The following is a 13,556-nucleotide window of genomic DNA, read 5'->3' as shown; positions in this document are numbered from 1 at the left end:
GGTGAGGCCCGGTCTGAACCCCTCCACCATCCCAGGTGGAAATCCTAACGAGCTCATCAGAGCTAACGAAGCTTAACAAGCCTCTAATTGGCAGCGTTATGATGTCCCCGAAGGTCAGAGTGCAGGTTTCGGTGCCAGCAGCAGGACAGGCTGCCACTTCCTGCCAACAGCACGTCACGTGACCCACTAATGTCCCTCTGTGTAAACAAAGTCATGAAAGGACAAGAGGAACTTCATACATAAGCAAAAGCAAGAGTTTGTTAACCTATAGCGGAAAATTACACACAAAAGCTAAGTGGACAGATTTGGTAACAACACTGTAGAGCCACTTTAATTTATTACCCTGTCACAGCTCTGCAGCGTATAGCAGAACGATCCAATACAATATTGTACTGTGTTTAAGGTTATATTTGTGAGAGGTATTTTCTTGATCATCAGCAGAAGAAGAAAGTATAGAATTTTTACTTTTACTTTTTTTGGTCTATTTGGCAACAGCTTTAATACTGGAAGACCGGTTACAAATGGAGAAAGAAATATCAGTCAGAAGAGGTTGATCTGACTTCTCCAGAGAAGCAAACTTCTATGGTGAAATGCTGTCACCTACTGGTCACTATGCAAAGGTACAGATTGGTAAAGATTTGTCCAGTAAATTATTGCTAAAATGTGTTTCTTGTAATCAAGCTGCTCATTTACACTCTTATACAATCAACCAACACATTTAATTCCAGACACACCATATCACACAAATTTAGAGCTGTGGTCAAAATCCTTTATCAGTTCTGCAGACAAAGAAAGATCTATGTACAAGAAGTATGCCTTTGCACTAATAACGCAACTGCAAACTGATTTATAGAAACATGGAAGGATTGATAATTCAACAATGACAAAAGGAAACAAAAAAAAAAAAAGTTAGGACAGTGTACTTACAAAACAAAGATTGAACAGTAAATCATATTTGCAGTGTACAGGCCTGTCCATTTTAGGCTTGAAGTACAACAAAAAGACCTTACATGTCTGACTGGCCAACAGTTATAAATGACTGGAATAGCATTAAAATGAGACAGACATTAGGCAGAAGTGGGCCCAGGATTAAGCCTAATTCTCCGAAAGCAACAGAAAATACCAATATAAAAATGAAAGGTGAAGTAAGTAAGGCTGGTGACTAAGCTATCTTACAAAGGTAAGTAATATAGTAGCAAATGGTCAATTAACACATTTTAACCCACATTTATACATTTAACAGCTTTCATTAAAGGGCAAGTTTGGTATTTTGCAACTTGGAGCCTACTTCCCCCTGTTGTTGTGTCTATGTGACTAATGGGGACAAATTTCTTTTGAATTTGGTTCAGTATTGAGCAAGCTTTTTTTTTTTTAAAAGAGCAAGCTTTTTTTTGTTTAAGCAGAAACAATTGCTATATTGCTCTCTTTAAAGCCACCAGACTCCCTTGACAAAGAACATAATTTTACCCTCTTTTCAACCCTTTAAAAACAAAATTTACACGACAAACAAACTAGCCTGTCAGCAAAAAAACAAAAAAATATGCACTTTAGTGGACATACTTTGACTTTGGATCACATTGTTGCCCTGTCTCGCTGCTGCTGACTGCAGCACGCATGCTCGCTCAATACTGGACCAATTCCAAAAAATGTTAACCCCATTAGTCACAGACACAAAAATGTGGGAAAATATGGTCCACGTTGAAAAAAACCCACCTTAGCCTTTAACTGGATGCATTTCAGTGAGTGTGTTGGGCTTAAAGAAAACTATGTCCAGTAAAACAAAATAGTGACAAAACATTGTTTTCTTATCAACGCTAAATCTTTTAAAATCTCACATATCAGTAAAAATAAAACATACCATGCCAGAGGAAAAAACACAAGGCTTTGAAACGAAGATAATATTTCTTAAAAGCACTGTACAAGTCAACAGCAGACGATTAGTTCACTCTGATGTTCCACACAGGGTTGTGAGGCGATTCTGTTAAAAGAAAAAATATATATAAAAAATTATAAATATAATATTTTAAACCAAATGCTTCACTAAATCTTGGAACAAAACATGTCCACAGTGATACTGAAATGTTGTCTAAGACAAGTTATCAACACACCTGCAGCAGTCGAATGCTCTTCAGAGCGGTTTCATCCAGTAGTGACAAGTCCACAGAGTCCATCTGACTGGCCAACAGCTGAATGCTCTGCATCAACATATTACAAAACATGTGTTTGGTAAATTAGTTTGCTCTTTAGGCCTAATCCAAAGTCTTGTCAGAAGTCAGTCTTCAATAAATGCAAGCAACAGATGACAGAGAAATACTCCTTGCTCCTCAGTATTATCACGTCATAGAGTATTGTCAAATTTTGCAATAAGGTAAAGAATTACTTGCAAATCAACTGATTATAAAAGGTGGTCTTAATTTCTTGTCAGTTGTTTATGTTAATAAGAATGTGTCCTTTGCAGACATTAATTTTAAAAACAATATATTAATAAAATTAAATATTGTCATAGGAACTGCGCACTCACCTCTCCATTGCCGATCGGCACGTTGATAACAACGTCCTCATTTCCTGCTGCAATGGGAGAGCCGTTGACTGAAATGCTATAGACTCTCTCTTTGTGGCGGGGAACTCTAACAGCGGGGGTCTTAGGAAGCCTGAGGAAATAAGGCATGTATAGTGTGATTATGAACCCCTCACTGTGGATAATGTCTGCGATTTAGAAAAGATCTAAGAGAGTAAATTGCACTAGTTGCCCCATTACAGCACTATTTCAAATGAGCTAGCTAGTCATGAGAACAAGTCTTCACTGCACTACACATGAGGTGTAACAGTCATGCAAAGTTGGTACATTCGTTGCGTTTTCATTAAACCACTATCAGTATAACAGAAAAGAGTCATAACTGTACAGGAGCTGCAGTTGGTGAAATTGCTTCAATGTTAAATACTGAATACAGAGCCCTACATTCAGTGCAACAACAGGTCAGTGTACCAGACATAAACTTTTCTAAATTATCCATCATATGGCAGTATATCAGCTGTATGCAAAGTTTACCACAATACTTTACTGAGCAGTACGGTAAGCTATATAATCATAATCTGCACACATTACTTCACATGTTGTGTTGAACTTTGAAACTTTTTTGAACTCCAGAAGAAGAGTCCTGTAGCATGTAATACACAACTGGATCAAACATACACTTGCCTACATTTAGGAGACGGTTTCCCATTGTGTTCTCATGTTACCATCAATCACTTAATTTGGCTGGAGAAGTTTAACCTCGATGATAAGAATTTTCTAAGGAATATCATTGATGAAATAGCAAAATATATGCTGCATCAATTTGCAGGTTATGAGATAATCCTTTATTGCACAAACAGGGAGAATAGCAGTGGTATTTTAAGACTTGTTTTGCACCTGTAACTGCATGGTTGCTTACCTTGGGTCAAAGCGTGGGGTGATGAGGGGAGTGGGGCCCATCATCAAAGAAGAATCCAGCATACTCCTGGCAGGAGTGACCAATGGCTTCCTGGTTGATCTGAATCCACAAAGAGACATTTTAGTGTGGTGTTATTGGGCTACTGAACTTCAGAAGGGGGTAACAAAAGAAAGACAGTAAGAAAAAGAAGGGTCTTACCGTCTGATTGAGGTGTTCTGCTTGCTGACTGCCAGCGTCTTTGCCCTTTTTGATGTAGTTGGAGGTTTCCTTGTTGCTTTCCCCTGAATAAGGAACAAGCAGTTAAAACAGCGTAAAGTGGCCGCGCCCACATTCCATACCAATCATCCACTCTGTATTTTTATGATCAAAGCTGCTGTCAAACATGCCGCTGTATTCTTCTTATGCATGCTTGCATGAAAATCTTCCGCTACCTTCTTTGTTGTGCTCGGGGTGTTTTCATCCTCTGAACTGGATTTGGCTCCACCTTTTTTCTTTGAGGCTGTAAATTGGAGACAAAATAAACTATTGAGATTCATCTCAGAAGTTTTCTCATTTTCCAAACCTTAAATTCTTCACCAACATCCAAGCCAAAGTAGTCTTTGTTGATAGACCCGTTTCATTTAAGGACACTTAAAACGCAAAAACTAGTTTTAACATACTTTTCTTGACAGATTTCAGAAGGACTGCCTGGTGCTCAGCCACAACGCTGTCAATAGCAGCTTCTTCTTCTCTCTGTTAATAAAAATTTGTGTTTAATACAGCACAGGGTGTTTGACTTTCTGAAACTTGTGTTGCCCTATCAATCATTTTACATGATATGAGATAGAAATATAATCAACTCACCTTTATATTATCCACTTCTGGTGACTTTGGTTTCTCAGACTCTACAGAAAGATTGGTAAATGCTTTTCATTTAAGGATGATGAAAGGATAAAACAGAATACATACTAATGTGAGATTGCTTGTGTCAACTTACTGCAATGTTCCAACCAGACCATTTGCCTAACAGCCTTGGGGAGCTTAATTAGTGCCATGTTGTAGCTATTGTCAACATCTTTCAGCAGCTGGTTGATCTTCTCTTTCAGTTGCCCAACTCTGGTCTTCACTGTGAAAACACAAGTGTTGTTGTTGATGAAGTGTTTCAGAGTACACTTCCCAGCAGTTTATAAAGTAGCTAAAAATGGCTCCACATTGATGAGCTACAACATTAAAATGCTGCTTAAATGATGATGCATCAGTAAAAATAATCCAATAGTATATTAACCTGACTTTACAGTTAAACAAGAAGTTGCAGTACAGAAAGGTCAAATATATCTAATACAGACAGCGGTGCCATTACATTCAACCAGTCTGTGGCTATTTTTCAACTGTGCAATGTCAGGCTCAGTTCACATCTGGGTCACAATTCATTAATAACCAAATACATGGGAACCTAAACGAAAATGTGTAACATTATGTAGAATAATGTATCAATATGCATCTGATCTTTTTGTTCTCAAATGTCAATATCTGTATCACTCTCTAAAATCTGCCAGGCTCTGTACTAATATAGCATTCTACATAATTTAGTATGCTGGACCGGCCATAGGATGTTGTCCTTGTATGGTCACAGTAAGTTTACACCCAGCATCTAGATTCTAATTAAGTCAAATTAAAACAAACTCCCTACACAGCACATTTCACAGGGCACTGCTTAACAACGTTAACTGTTTCGTAACTATAAGGAAAAAACAGATTCACCATCGCTGTCGAAATCCTCCAGAAAAGCCTCCACCTTGGCCGTCTTGGGGTTGTTTTTCCGTTGTTTGGTGGTCCTTTTCCTGGGAGCCATGTCTGCATGGATCAGTAGAATAAAAAGATGTCAATTTACCCACGCTTGACAACACGCGCCAGTAAGTAGAGATCATCGAGTTACACTGGGTAGCTTTAGGTTATAACTGCATCCAGCATTTTAAAATGAAACTGCCGACATGCGGTTGGCTGGAAATAGAGCTAAAGTTAACAGCTAATGCTAACGTCAAGCCCGGAAATTTGGCTCACTTTCTTTATTGTCAGTTTCGTTCACATGCACAAACCTTTAATAAGACACTCTAAGTACTTAGTTTTTACCGCTGTAATACATATTTTATAAACAATAACTTACTTAGTTGTAGTTTTCTTCCTCGGACGGCCGACCTTCCCTTCCTTCACAAAGCCGTTTTCAAATTTCCGCGCGGGGAGGGGCTTCACGCAAATTCAGCCAATTATAACACGTTTTTGCTTTGCGTCACGGAAAAATGGCTCTCGACCTATCGTAGCGCCAAACGTCAGTGTTTACATCAGGAGAACGGAAATGGGTCCAAGCAACATGGTGGAAATGTGATTTAACTAGCAGCTAATGTTACCAGACTTTAAAATGTTACAGAAATGATATTAAGGGTACGTGTTGCTCCAAAACGGATTAAAATAATTTAAATAGAAAAATCCATTTATTGCCCACACGCCGCTTTGACTTTGTGGTGAATGCATGTCTAAAATGTCCAAACCTGCAGTACTTTCACTTAATCAAGCACTGAGGAAGAGCTTCCAGAGTCTTGAAAACAATCACAAAGTATGGACGAGTGTGTTGGCCGATTGCAGCCCTCTGATGGTGTCTCTCGGGAATTTAGCAGAGCAGTCGAGAGCGCTTTCCAATGTCCAAATCTCCAACACACCTCTCAGAGACTTTCCTGACCTGGAGGAAAGGCTGCGTTTTAAGCTCTTACAAGCCACGGATACAGTACTGGGCAAACTCAATGAGAAAATGTAAGTAAGCGAGTACATGATGCAACACAAATGAAGACTGTAGTGATAATGTAGACTTACCATTTTACCTGAGATCTACAATATTACAGACAAAATATGATTTCTATTTTTTGGCATCTAGCTCATTGTTGTGATTGTTGCTTAGTAATCACACATTATAACAGCAACCATGCAGGGCAAGCACAACCTGCTAGAGAGGCCCTGGGCAAATATGAGCTATGGGTGCCCCGTTATTCAAAGTGACCCTGAGATGTCGATGCTGATTGATGTCACTGTTGATTATTGTATGCGGCTGCCATTTTACTGGCTTACGGCACTCACAAACAGTATGTCACTCATGTTTTACTGACAGGTACCACTTTCCTGTTGCCATATAGGGATTTTTGCTGTCACGTGCCACTCATTATGATATGCTACTTATTATTTCGACCAAAATTATTTTACACATTTCTGCACAAAACTGTAGAGCTCTTTCATTTAAATAATTATACATTTTGTTTTTATATTTTTTCATATGGTGAATTTTATATTTTATTTTCACTGGTCTTGCAGAACATGCTTTCATCTTTCTTTGTATTTTCTACTTTCTATGTTTATTGTTATGTATCAGTATACCAAGGTAAAAAACCTACTTAACCTGATTCTGAACATGATCGCTGTGGCTTCTGCCAGTAAGAATAAGATAATGCCAGTGGTCATTTGTATGTGTCAGCAAATCACGAGTGACATACCGTTTATGGGCCAGTAGAATGACAGCAGCAGACCAGAAATCAACCGTGAGATACCACTATGAATCAGTATATCCCACTAAAACAGTGCTGTACCATCAGCCACTGCACTGTTGCCCATTCCTCATTCTCTCTCTGACATTTGTATTTGTTACCTGTTAGTACCACGCCATGTGCAGGTGCAGTGCACATGGGTATTAAATATTCTTCGCAGAGCCGCCAAAACTACTTTGTGTCAAGGTTTTGTGATAATTTGATTAGACACACATTCATTCAAGAATATTCTCCATGTGAGCACAATGTCAGCTAAAATAATAGAGTTGAAAACTCGATTTGGATCTTGACACAGGGCTTCTATATTATCCATCCCTCCCTCTTTCCCTCAGGTCTTCTCTACAGTCTGTCAGAGATTCCATCAGTAACCAGGTCTCTGCAGTCTTCCAGCTTTACGAGCAGAACACGGACAGTCTGGATCTGCTCACTGTGACCGAGCGCTCGGCCACCGCCCCTTCACTCTCTGAAATGCTGGAGTGGCTGCAGGATGCTGAGCGTCACTATCGACAACAGTATCCTTTCTGTTCATGTTTGCATTGGGTTGGGTTTGCGTTGTGTTCAGGGTCTTTCCCTCAACTCATGTATTCAGATTTCTGAGGAGGAAGACTCTTCTGCAGACACTGAGAGCAGATGATCTCTCCCTTTTAGAATCTGCTCCCAAAACATGGAAATCCTTAGAGTCTCCCAGTGCAGAAGACCGCATCACAGGTAAAGTGTTTTATATAATGTTGATACTTACCCCTTGATTACTTGATTACTTGCAATGACTGATGAGGGGACCCAGCAGAACAGATTTTTCACCTACCCTTGCAAAGCCATTTGACAGAATTTGGTGTAATGTCAGTTTAAATAACTTTTTTAGTACAAGTTAGAGCCCAACCGATAAATCAACATGCCGATATTATAGGCTGGTTTGGGCTAATTGCAGATAAATTGGTATCAGTGTTTATAACAGCCGATAAATGACAATTTAAGAAGAAATGGAGAGACGGATCCTTCAATCATGTTATGAGTGTTGTCGTTGCATAGTTTGTCCACCGGAGGGCACTCTGTAACTTCCCTGTTGGCCAAAAATCCACCACAAAACAGAGCAATCAGATGACATAATCAGCTGTACTTTTGTTCAAAGCACTATTTATAACAATAAAACGTTTATTTTTAACCTGCATTATGTCATGTTATATTGGTGAGGTCTTATAACTACACATAACAAATGTTAGGGATAATCTATGTTTATGTTATGTGTTTCGGTCATTATATCAGATTTTAAAATCCTCAACTATCAAAATCGGTTTCGGTCTTAAAAATCCCATATTGGTCAGGCTCTAATACAAGCTGACCTGAGACCAGTGCTTGGCCAAATCTATAATGGCAGTCATTTTTCTCTGTCAGTGGTGTGTATGTTAAAGATATGGTGCTAAAGATTTTTAGGCGAACTAATTACTTCTCTATCTTCTTTCAGATACACTTTGCAAAGTGTCCTTCTTTGTTGAATCTCAATGAAGAGTGTAAAAGCGACATAAGAGGAAATCTGACCAGCCTGTGAATGTGACTGCATTTACACTGAGACACTAGAAGAGAAGAGCAGGATCGTTAAAGGAATAATGAGTAAACATACCTCTACACTTAAAGAGGGACGCATTTCCTGTGGATGTTACGAAAAGGACTGGATTTTAATTTTGTTGTATAAATGTCTGTAGATGTGTTCTTGGATGGGAAGTGTGTGAATGTACCAGACTTCATATGGTAATTCAAGATGAAGAGGAAATTACAACATGGAAAAAGATGCCTTTTTGGACAAAAACTGATATTTTCATACTTGATTAATGACAGTGAAAATCATTTTTATCACATTGTTATATGTGATGGTCAAAATGGTTACAAAACAGTTTGTGAAGCGTGCTTTAACAAACTTGTTTTATTTCACACTTTCAATGTCGACACAGTTAGTCAAGGCTTCATGTGACAAATTGAGAGGTAATGACATTGTCAGAGAATAACTGCTTAAGAAATCACTGCAATCTTCACAACACAAGCCATCATAAAAGCCACCAACAGTCATACTTTTCAGTTTTCATGAATTTGTTGATTCGACAATATAGGAAATGGGCTTTTTTCAGGCACTACTATAAATCACAGTGCAGAAAGAGTAAAATTCCAAACAAACGTGAATGTTTTCAGGTAAACAAATTTAACATTACAATATATATACAAAATAAGCAAAATATAGGTTAAATATATTATTAAATATAGAGATTTCAATGTATAGCTTAAAATTCACAGACTTGATGGTAAATTTAGGAAAGAACAAGAGTTACTCAGTTTTTAATAGCATCTACTCTTTACCTCCTTCCCTCTCCTCTGCTGGTGTGTCTTCTTCCACCTCCTATACATACTCCTTCAATGGTACACTATTAGATGTTATAAGTTTTGGAGGATCTGGTGCTGAAGCGGGTGAATTAGCAAAGCTCCGGCCTATGTAGCCCCTGCGGTACCTGCCCTCCCTCTCCATGAGGGGGCAGGTACTGCTCAACACAGCTCCACTGATCATAAGAATAACTGCAGATGCCCATCCTAGATAAATAGCCTGACCCAGCTCTCTTTTATGCATTATGGGCACTTTGGGGTTGTAGAAATCCTGGACGACGGTGTTAGCAGTCCAGGAAATGGGAATCAGCACACACAGGCCCGTCAGAATGAAGAGAACGCCGCCTGAGAGCGCGATACCCGCCTTGGCACGACGGTCGTCCCCAGCGCAGGTGGTGCACTTCATGCCGCAGCAGGACACGGTGCAGGAGAGCCAGCCCATGAAGATAGCCAGACACATGAGGGCGCGGGCCGCCTGGATGTCCGGAGGCAAGGCCAGCATGGAGTCGTATGTCTTACACTGCATGTGCCCAGTGGTCTGGTAGATGCAGTTCATCCAGATGCCTTCCCACTTGATCTCTGAGGTCAGGATGTTGTTGCCGATGAAGGCCGTGACCTTCCACTGAGGCAAGGCCGTGACGGCGATCGCCATGATCCAGCCAGTCACTGCACAGGTGAAGCTGATCAGCTGCATGCCAGTGTTCACCATGATGAGCTCCTTTGTGTGGTTCCTCTTTGTTTACTACAGTTGCGTTTTTGGGGAGGTCTTATTTTATTGGTTATGCTTCTTTTTGATCTTCAGAGTCTACTTTTTTGGCTCACTTATTATCCTTCCTGTCCGGCTTAGCCAAGCTTCCTACGGTCTTTGACCCAGTGTCACTTTGTCAGCAGTCATATTTCTTTTCCTCTTCAACATCTGCTCAGTTTTCACTTACACGTGTCCTCAATAAGTGTGTTATCCAGATGTAACTGCTTTCTCTAAACAGCCATCCACCTTACCAAAGGATCAGAGGTCCACTCACTTTCTCCTCCTTTTCATTCCTGAGCTTGAGTCAATTTATTATTGAGCAGCCGATAGCAGTGCAGTCACCTGTGGCAGCCCGCAGAAGCCAGATCGATCAGGCTTCACGGTCCAGGCCTTTGTGGATGAAATGGATCTCAGCCAGGCTTTTTATGTTTCTTGTGGAAGTGGTTCCTTGGCTTCAGCTCTGGTTCAAACTCAGCGACCCGATTGTTGAGCTGCAATGTATTTCAGTGTCACACTCCTGGTTTGGTGTAGCCTTACCTAGATGGATCAGACTGATACAACCTGATACTTGGATTCAGTGCCACTGATGCTGCCACGAGTGTATCCTGTCACAGCAAGGGTGAAATAGTGATGCTTGATTACTCAGAAAGAAACAAAAAGCAGCGTAGCTTTTTACCTTTTAGTCAAGGAAAATCCAACGTTTAGTCCTCACAGAATAAATGAAACAAATATCCTGTAGGAGGTGAACCATAAGCTGTTATTCCAGTCCCTTAGTTGAGCAGTTGTTTTCTAAAAATCCACATCAAACTTCGCAGGAGAAAGGCGTAAGGAGTATCTAAATTTGAAAAAAGCACAGCTTTCCAGATGAAAACAGCCAGCAGAACTCCTCATCAGACACTGCTGCTGTTGCAAGCTGAAGTGTCTCCTTGTTGACAATAAACGGCGCTGAGGTCCAAAGCCTTGATGAGGCCACTTCAGACTTCAGCTGCTGCTCGGCTTCACCCTGCCCCCAACCACTTCCATTAGTAGCAACACAGCCCAAATGGGTCAGTTTGGTTCCGAGAAGGGCATAAATAACAAATCAGGGCTGCGTAGTCAGTGTGGGTAAACAGCATCAATTTACTCCCTCCTATCTTCACTACCGCTGCTGACAGTCAAACCTGCGAGAGCAACACTGAACCCCAGGAAGAAAAAAGCCCAGCGATGCAGGAGGGGGGGCAAAAGAGGGGAGACAACAAAAGGAGGGAGGGATAGATAGCTGTGGATGGAGTGCTGTCCGTAGGTGGATCAGTTAACACAAAGACAACATGGGGGGCCCCCACAATGAGGATTACACACTTTGTATTGGTTCATACCACACAAACTCATATTTTAGAGGAGCTTTCACAAAAATTAGCTTTCACTTGCCCTTTTTGTCTGCAATGAAAGGGAGAACCTGCTTTGCAAAGGGGGGCATTGTTTTTTTTTTCTTTTCCTCTGTAAGAACAACTGTGGTTGAAATGCTGAAAAGCCACAGGAGAAATACACAAGTGACAGGTAAAAATAAATAAAACTAAAGTCACATGTATTGTATGACTGAAAGCGGTGTCATCCGAACAAAGGAAATCACAAAACCCAGACACTTTAACAACATTCATTTTTTTACCTTAATTGTTTCAATAAATTTCAATATAATTTGACAGTGTGGCTTAAACAGTAACAGGCTAAAATTGGTAGGTCTATATCAGGTGATTCATTATGGTTATTGTCAAACTGTTAAGTAAACAGTTAGAGGAGAGAAAAAAATAGAACCTGGATGTCACAGAAGGATCTGACAGCACCCCTTTGTCTTCATAATCAGAAATCTCGCTTCTACCCAATACTGCTCACTCTGCATCTGCATTACATTGAACCTTGGTGTGCTATTGTGCCGATGAATTAAATATCATGGCATCAAGATCTGTGGTTCAGGTTTCCTTTCTTCTGTAGCCTCAGCTCTGCTTGGTAACAGTGGTCATGACAACCAGCGAGGACACAGGAAACGGGAGAGGAGACAGGATGATACACAAAGGGAAGCAGAGAAAGGTGACACATACCAATGATGGCTGCCCAGTCTGAACGAACACACAGACACGGTAGTACAATGCCGTGCAACCAGGTATTCATTGTGATGTGAAAATTGAGTGACAAATCACCTTTTAAATAAATTTTGACCTAGACAAGAATGTTAAATCTAAAACATTTAGTAATACATTAATGGACACGTGAGATAAAATACCACCGTTTTTTAAAATCGATTTAATTAATTTTGCTTTGTAAATACCTCAACAGAAGTTCAGCCACCAGTTTGGATCAAAATGTTCAGAATCAGCTTTAATGGCCCGGTATGTGTACACATGCAAGGAATATCAGCAACTATGATCATGAATAATTTGACAGTGCTAACTATGAAATCATCATTTTTAGATGTTTGCTCTTTATTTCGCTGTTTTACAGTACAGTATTATGTTGTGTAAGTTACTTTTTGTGTGTGTGTATTAACCTCTTCCGCTCCATATCATAGACCCTTTTGTGTCTTTTTTAGGGAGGGGACAGGGGATCTTTAGGGGGAGATAGCAGGTCAACAATATATGCCACATACAAGTAGTGTACATCATCTGAACGCTGGGAAGATAAAGGTTAATTTAATAAACTGAGATGCAGCTGAAGTGTCTCAAGTGTTTCTAGTCATACATCTGTAAGAAACGTTTTTGTAAAATTTTGTAAGTTTAGTGTGTGTGTGTGTAAGCCCCACGACCCTGTACGCAGGATAAGCGGTTGACGATGGATGAATAGATAGTGTGTGTAAGGGCTTAGAACATTATAATCCGAGTAAAGGAAGGCCATTCCCGTGCACAGTTATGTCTCAAATTGTTGCAGCAGTCTTTTGGTTGATCCTAATCATTACACTGATGTGGTGCAAAATCTTAACATTTGTGACCACTCAGATTGCTAAAGGTGAACGAAAATCCCTCCAAAATACCACATTTAGAAACCAAGACCTTGAGAAACACCATATGGTATCAGAATCTTTTGACATTTGGAGATTTCTGTAAGAATCACATTTTTTGGCAATTGGATAGTGAGCACCTCAATAAACATAAGAAAGCCGTACATCCTCTGAATGCCCTAGGGCTCTAGTTTGTGGTTGTAATTTCTAGGAGGCATTGATTATCCTAAATGTCACAAAAATGGTCTCACTAAAATTAAATGGCTATATTGACTATAGGGACTATATCACACGCACATGAATGCGGTTGGGCTTATTGGCGCCACAAGAATCTCAGATTTCCAGTCATAAGCAATTCCAGTACTGTTTAGAAACCCCAATATGTAGGCATTTTCAAATACAAAAATAGGCAAAATAACATTAATACTGCATGCAAAAAACTGCATTTTGCCCAGAACTGCATGAGATTAGTG

General features: G+C 40.0%; 3 protein-coding genes across 3 annotated transcripts; 1 reads left to right on the top strand and 2 right to left on the bottom strand.

The window, feature by feature from the left end:
- Window positions 1-755: 755 nt before the first annotated feature.
- cdca8 (cell division cycle associated 8) lies at window positions 756-5,650 on the bottom strand. Its single transcript, XM_038725023.1, has 11 exons — window positions 5,578-5,650; window positions 5,175-5,267; window positions 4,411-4,539; window positions 4,278-4,318; window positions 4,094-4,166; window positions 3,866-3,933; window positions 3,633-3,715; window positions 3,435-3,533; window positions 2,522-2,651; window positions 2,109-2,195; window positions 756-1,978 (listed from the first exon to the last, which is right to left on the bottom strand). The coding sequence occupies exons 2-11, from the start codon at window positions 5,263-5,265 to the stop codon at window positions 1,943-1,945; spliced, it is 837 nt and encodes a 278-aa protein (XP_038580951.1). The 5' UTR covers window positions 5,266-5,267; window positions 5,578-5,650; the 3' UTR covers window positions 756-1,942.
- Window positions 5,651-5,789: 139 nt separating this feature from the next.
- c19h1orf109 (c19h1orf109 homolog (H. sapiens)) lies at window positions 5,790-9,061 on the top strand. The gene is made up of 4 exons (XM_038725025.1): window positions 5,790-6,218; window positions 7,333-7,512; window positions 7,590-7,708; window positions 8,463-9,061. The coding sequence occupies exons 1-4, from the start codon at window positions 5,941-5,943 to the stop codon at window positions 8,501-8,503; spliced, it is 618 nt and encodes a 205-aa protein (XP_038580953.1). The 5' UTR covers window positions 5,790-5,940; the 3' UTR covers window positions 8,504-9,061.
- A 197-nt stretch (window positions 9,062-9,258) lies between these two features.
- Window positions 9,259-11,236, bottom strand: LOC119907273 (claudin-4). The gene has a single exon (XM_038725024.1). It carries the CDS (start codon window positions 10,074-10,076, stop codon window positions 9,387-9,389), a length of 690 nt encoding a protein of 229 aa, XP_038580952.1. The 5' UTR covers window positions 10,077-11,236; the 3' UTR covers window positions 9,259-9,386.
- Between the last annotated feature and the right edge of the window lie 2,320 nt (window positions 11,237-13,556).

Source organism: Micropterus salmoides, unplaced genomic scaffold, assembly GCF_014851395.1.
Source record: "Micropterus salmoides isolate LMB-PRFRI ecotype aquatic unplaced genomic scaffold, ASM1485139v1 Ms_hic_scaffold_17, whole genome shotgun sequence".
In the NCBI taxonomy this organism is placed as follows: Eukaryota; Metazoa; Chordata; class Actinopteri; order Centrarchiformes; family Centrarchidae; genus Micropterus; species Micropterus salmoides.
This window is presented reverse-complemented; position numbering and strand designations above follow the sequence as displayed.